At 39.1% G+C, this 6,911-nt stretch overlaps 1 protein-coding gene across 3 annotated transcripts in view; it reads right to left on the reverse strand.

The window, feature by feature from the left end:
• LOC106874975 (serine beta-lactamase-like protein LACTB, mitochondrial) overlaps positions 1-6,911 on the reverse strand; it is a 21,128-nt gene that overhangs the window by 3,221 nt on the left and 10,996 nt on the right. The window contains exons 4-7 of one of the 3 annotated variants that reach the window (XM_014922904.2): positions 6,185-6,292; positions 3,774-4,005; positions 3,154-3,319; positions 7-884 (exon numbers count right to left, since the gene is read on the reverse strand). In XM_014922904.2, the coding sequence (XP_014778390.1) occupies positions 308-884; positions 3,154-3,319; positions 3,774-4,005; positions 6,185-6,292 (1,083 nt within the window). In that variant the 3' untranslated portion in view covers positions 7-307. Of the gene's footprint in view, positions 1-6; positions 885-3,153; positions 3,320-3,773; positions 4,006-6,184; positions 6,293-6,911 lie in introns of those variants that run through there. The other 2 variants (XM_014922905.2, XM_014922906.2) reach the window with 2 other exon arrangements.

A 6,911-nucleotide genomic window follows, 5' to 3' on the forward strand; every position in this document is an offset into this window, starting at 1 on the left:
GGGGTCACCCTGTGTGTGTGTGTCTGTGTTTGGGTCTGTTCCCCATCATTGCATGGCAACCAGTGTTGGTGTGTTTATATCCCCTTAACTTAGCAATTCAGCAAAAAAGACTAATAGAATAAGTATCAGGCTGTTTTTTTAAATTTCTTTCTTTCAGCCTTTCGTTCATTATTTCTTTCTTACTGTTATTTACTTTTTCATTCGTTTAGATTTTCTTTCTTTCCTTCAAGTTTACTTTGTTTCTTCCAAATTTTCTTCTTGACTTCGATTTTCCTTTCATTAGTCTTTCAGTAACAACACCAAACTCCTATACCCGATCAAACAGATCAGCTACAGACAAGGCTAATTCACGTAAACTAATATCACCAATATTGCAGATGGCAGTCACTACCACTCCTTTGGGAGGATTAGCCTCTGACTGCAATGAATCTCGAGGTAACATAAGCAAAATACTACTAGAACCAATAGCACTCCCAGTATGGAAAGCATAGAAACGGTTCTTCAAGCAATAAGCATGATCATGCTTGAAAGGAATAATTTTCCAACCAAGGCCATAATAAATATCAGTGGCCTTAGAAGTGTTGGTCCCTTCGACAGGTTTCCACAGATCCAACATTGTTTTGCGCTTCAGATAGCCCTTCAACCTGGCTTCATTGCTGTTCTTGTAAATGAAGTCTTTGTTTTGTGCACCTTGTCCTTCTGTTTTTGTATTCAGAGGAGATGTGCTATCACCAGAGTCATCAAACTGGAAGCTGTACAGCATGGCATTTCCAAATTTTATCAAGTCCTCAGCAGTTGAAAGGAATCCACCACCAGCCCACTTGTAAGAATTATCAACGTAGGGAGCATTAACCACTTGTCCATTCTTTGAAATACTGTAGAACCTGACAGAAATACATAAATAAACACAAGTATAAAGCAGGATTGATATAATAGATAGATAGAAGGGTAGGTTAAGAAGTGGTGGCTGTCACAGAGTGTGCTAATTGCTGAAACTACAACACTGGTATTGCTGAGACCCCCTTCGGTCATGACTGACCATGAGATTGCACCTAGAAAGTTACCCTCCGAAGTACAAGTCCGGGCAAGATTGCTCATGGAAGACCAGCAGTCGCCCATGCATACCGGCCTCCCCTCTCCACGCCACCAGTGTTATCCAAGGGAAAGGCAAAGGGGCCAATACAGCTTGGCACCTGTGACGTCGCAACTCATTTCTACAGCTGAGTGAACTGGAGCAACGCGAAATAAAGTGTCTTGCTCAAGAATACAACACACAGCCCGGTTCGGGATTCGAACTCACAACCTCGCAATCGTAAGCTCGACACTCTAACCACTGAGCCATGCACCTTCACTGGTATATGTATATACATATACACATACATACCTATCTTTTATATATATATATATATGTATATGTATATATATAAAAGGGTTGGACTAAATAATGGAAACACATAGCATCATAATTTTGAAATATCTATAAAACAATCAAAAGCTTGTTTATTTTTATGTTCTTTTGATTTATTATTAGTGTTGCTTAATATGTTTTGCTAAAATTGCTGTTTTTTTTTCAGATATCAGAAAAAGGTAATTAAAATTTATTAAAATGACAGATCTATCGGACTTTCAAAGAGGTCAAATTGATAGAGCTCGCATGGCAGGCACTAGTATAATGAAGAAGTACTGTCTTGAAAGTAATGACAGCTTTTGAGAAAGAGGGAAAAACCTCCTCATCGAAACAAAACTCCGGAAGAAAACCAAAACTTTCAGACAGGAACCGTTGGACTCTTATGTGAATTATTAGAAAGGATCACAAAAGTACAGCTCCCAAAATCACTACAGAGCTTAATGACCACCTCGAGAACCCAGTTTCCACAAAAACTGTTCACTGGAAGCTGCACAAAGCCAGATTTCATGGGATGGCTGCAACCAGAAAACCACTACTTTCAAAACAAATGTTGCAAAGTATTTAGAGTGGAGTAAAAACCTACAGAATTGGTCCCTAGAGTAGTTGAAGAATGTTATTTTCTCAGATGAGTCATCCCTTACCTTATTTCTGACCACCAGCCGAGTATACATGTGGAGACAGCCAAAAGAAGCATTTGACCCAGACTGCCCTCTTCCAACTGTTAAACGTGGATCTGGGGGGGTGCTATATCTTGGAAATCCACCAGTCCAATGGTTTCCCTTCATGGCAGAATTAATAGTGAAGACTATTTAAGCACTTTATCAGCTCAAATTCATCCTATAGTTGCAGAACTGTTTCTGGAAGGAAATGCAATCTTTCAAGATGACAATGCTTCAATTCACACAACTAAAGTTGTTACTGAATGGCATGAGGAACATTCTAGTGAAGTTGAACATCTTATCTGGCCACTACAGTCCCCAGATCCCGATATTATTGAACATTCAGGGTAGTGAGCTGGCAGAATCATTAGCACGCTGGGTGAAATGCTTAGCGCTATTTTGTCTGTCATTGCATTCTGAGTTCAGTTCTGCTGAGGTCGACTTTGCCTTTCATCCTTTCGGGGTCAATTAAATTAAATCAACTTAATCCCTTTGTCTGTCCTTGTTTGTTCCCTCTATAATTATTGAACATTTATGGTGCATTTTAGAAAAACAAGTAAGGAGTTGATGTCCTCCACCATCATCACTACAAGAACTACTTATTTCTCGCTCAGAGATTTAAAACTAATCGTTTTTCTCCTAACAAGATCAGTGACTGTGTGGCTTGGAGTTCAGTCCTACTGCATGGCAGGATCCTGGGCAAGTGTCTTCTACTATAGCCCTAGGCTAACCAAAGCCTTGTGAGTAGATTTGGTAGAAGGAAACTGAAAAAAAACCCCCAATACATTGATATATAGGTGTGTGTGTTTGTATTTCATTTGCACCCCATCACTGTTTGACAACCAGTGTTTGTTTGTTTACATCCCCGTAATCTACAAGTTTGGCAAAAGAGACCACTAGAATAAATACTAAGCTAAAGAAAAAATAAAATAACTCCTGGGATCAATTTGTTTGAGTAAAACCCTTGAAGGCAGTGACCCAGCATGGCCGCAGTCCAATGACTGAAAAAAGTGAAAAAAGATTTTTAAAAAAAGTGATAAAAATTCCATAATAATAATTAAGTAATAAGGAAGAGTTTCTCCTCACCTGGATCTGTTATATATGATGGGTTTATTCCTGTCCAGGTAGGTGTTGTGAAGTCCGAGCTCTCTGAACACTGAGGGCATCATCTTTGTTAAAGATATATTTGAAGATTTCTCCAAGACAGCACTCACCAATGTCCAGCCGTGTGTTGTATACAGAAACTTACTGCCTAGATGAACGACAGGAGATAACAGTAATGTAAAACCCAGAAGAATTGCTGCCAAGCATTTTGTCTGGTGTGCTAACGACTCTGCCAGCTTACCATTGTAATAATCCTTTCTATTATAGGCACAAAACCTGAAGATTTTTGTGGGGAGGGGACGAGTCTATTACATCGACCCCAGTGTGTAACTGGTACTTAATTTATCGATCCTGGAAAGATGAAAGGCAAAGTTGACCCCGGCAGCATTTGAACTCAGAACAAATTAAAAAGAAGAAAAAAATGAAGAAAAAAAAAACACAAAAGAAGAACTGTGCTAGGTTTTTATGAACAAACTATAAAAAGTAAAAGCTTCTCTGAATTATAAACCAAGAACTGTGACAGTTTCTTTGAACGAATAAAAGATTTTTAAGACATTTTTCAAGCAACATACAACAGAATATTTTAAAAACAATCAAATTACCTGGTTTGTGAACAAGAGGATCGTCTTTGAAGAGCGTTAGGGCTTCGTCAACATTTTTGAAGGACTTTTTCAGATACATTTCCTCCATTTTGTAGTCGCTGTTGTTTGAAGATTCAGATAGTTTAACAAGTTCCTTGCTGTTGTTGTTGTTGTTAGTGTTGTTGTTGTTGTTGGTAGAGGCATTGTTGTTGTTGTTCTTGGTGGTGGTGTTATCGGCACTCTTTGAATCATCCTAGTAAAAGAGAAACACAGACACAAAACATAAAAAAACGAAAAAAAAAACCCAACAAAAACATCAAAACAAGTAATCATCATCATCATCATCATTTAACGTCCATTTTCCATGCTTGAATGGGTTGGACAGTTTGACCAGAGCTGGTAAAGTCAGAAGTCACACCAGGCTCCATTATCTTTTCTGGCACAATTTCTACAGTTGGATGCTCTTCCTAATGCCAACCACTCAACTGAGTGTACCAGGCGCTTTTTATGTGGCACCAGTATCAATTCTGCTGTGGCAGACAGGTCTAATAAATACAATGTCACAGGTGTAGTTATATGGATAAAGCTGTTTTCAAGTTGTTTCACTGTGAAGTACCTCGGGGAAAGTGACTTCTACTACAGCAACTAAGCTGGCCAATGTCTTGTGAATAAATTTGGTAGAAAGAAATTGTGTAGAAGTGGCGAGCTGGCAGAAACATTAGCACACCGGGCGAAATGCTTAGTGGTATGTCGTCTGCCGTTACATTCTGAGTTCAAATTCCGCCGAGGTCGACTTTGCCTTTCATCCTTTCGGGGTCGATAAATTAAGTACCAGTTACACACTAAACATAGAGGGGACAAACAAAGACAGACAAAGGGATTAAGTCGATTATATCGATCCCAGTACAATGTTTCGAGTGGCATGGGTGCTTCAAAAGTGGAAGAATATCCCCGGAAGATGATGAATGATCTGGAAGACCTGCCACAAGCATCACCCCCGGAAATGTGGTATTGTGCATTAAGAATTCATGCCACAGGGCCAGACCATCAATCAAGAGTTCTACTGTGAAGTTTTGAAGCATTTGGGGGAGGACATTTGGCAAAAGTGACAGGATCTGTGGAGCATGAAGAACTGGATTCTTCATGACAACAATGCATCCTGTCACTGAGCTCTCCTCACTCATGAATTTCTCACCGAAAACAACATGGTGTCACTTCCACACCTGCCCTATTCGCCAGATTTAGCACCTGCTGACTTCCGTCTCTTCCTCAAGATGAAAATGCAGTTCAAAAGTTGCCGTTTTAACACCGTTGTCAAGATCCAGAGTGAATTGCAGAAGCTCCTTGGCTTGCTTGTAGAAAACAATTTCCAGGCTGGATTCCAAAAGTGGCAGAAACACTGGGACGGGTTTATTGCTGTGCAAGGTGACTGTTTCAAAGGAAATCATGTTAAACCTTAGGCAAATAAGTAATTTTTTTATTAAACATAACTAGTCCAGGAACCTTTTGATACTGCCTCGTATACATGAAATGAATTGCTTCCTGGATTCTTCGCCAGGAATAGAAACCTAGACTAGATTTTTCAATGAGTTCATTCCTATTGTTTTCAGTATTAGCACTTGGAAATTTATGAAAATCAGCTGTCATATATAGATAAGTTCTATTCTTTAACTAACCATTTTTCAGTCACCAACAGTTCAAACCAGATAAAAGACCTAATTTAAACAGGAACATATTATGAATACATGGAAGAACACCTCTCTTTCTCTCTTCACTAATGGCTTCTCAAGATGTAATCATACAACCTCCACCTTCTCTACTCATCAACCTAGAGAGGTAAGTTCTCTTACTCTTTTTAATTATATCAACCCCCCCTATATTTGACTGGTATTTATTTTATGAACCCCAGAGGGATGAAAGCAAAATTAACCTCGGTCAGCTTTGAACTCAGAACGTAATGAGTCAGAAGAAATACTGTAAAGCATTTTCCCTGCACTCTCATGAATCTGCTGTCTTTAACTCCAGTTTAATAATATTTTCTACTATAGGCACAAGTCTAGAAATTTTGGGGGAGGGGTCTGACTGATACTTAATTTATTGACCCCTTTAGGATTTTTCCTACACACACACACACACACACACACACACACACACACGTGCATTTGATGGCGTATAAAACACATTTTAAAGAAATAGTTTCAAAATTTCACCCCAGGTCCTGCATGTAAAGTTGGGTCTCCCATAAGCTAATTTTGTTCCTGGTTCTCTTATTTCCAAATATACACAGCTGAAATTGGGGCTCATCTAATAATGCCCATGCATCTTTTCAACCACCCAATATATGTATGTATGTATGTATGTATGTATGTGTGTGTGTGTGTGTATAAAAAATTAGAAAGCAATCGTGACTCTTTAAGGAATCCAGTCCTCACCTTAGAATTATCGTTACTATTTTTATCAGCATCCTTATCTATATACGTCCTGTTGTAGTGACGAATACCACCCATGTGAGACAGCAAATGACGGACAGTTAGTGTCACCTAAAAAAAAATTAAAACCAACAATAAAAAAAAAAAAAAAAAAAAAAAAAAAAAAAAAAAAAAAAAAAAAAGTAAATACAAAATAAGACAAAAATAATTTCAAAATAAAAGGCAACTGACAAAAATGAATGATAGGGGCATTTTTTATGTCAGCAATTCCCAACTTGGTGGTTCATAGACCCCTGGAGGTCAAGAAAGGATATTATTGGGGATCCATGAATTTTTATCAAAATTGCACCTGCTGAGACCCCCTTCGATCATGACTGACCATGGGATTGCACCTAGAAAGTTACCCTCCCAGGCACAAGTCCGGGCAAGGTTGTTTATGGAAGACCAGCAGTCGTCCATGCAAACCAGCCTCCCCTCTCCACACCACTGATGTTATCCAAGGCAAAGGCAAAGGGGCCAATACGGCTTGGCACCTGTGACATCGCAACTCATTTCTACAGCTGAGTGAACTGGAGTAACGTGAAATAAAGTGTCTTGCTCAAGAACACAACAAGCAGCCCGGTACGGGATTCGATCTCACAACCTCACGATTGTAAGCTCAACGCTCTAACCACTGAGCCATGCACCCTCACTGAAAATTGCACCTCTATATAGGTGCATGAACTCATCA

This window comes from Octopus bimaculoides, chromosome 14 (assembly GCF_001194135.2).
Source record: "Octopus bimaculoides isolate UCB-OBI-ISO-001 chromosome 14, ASM119413v2, whole genome shotgun sequence".
Lineage (NCBI taxonomy): Eukaryota > Metazoa > Mollusca > Cephalopoda > Octopoda > Octopodidae > Octopus > Octopus bimaculoides.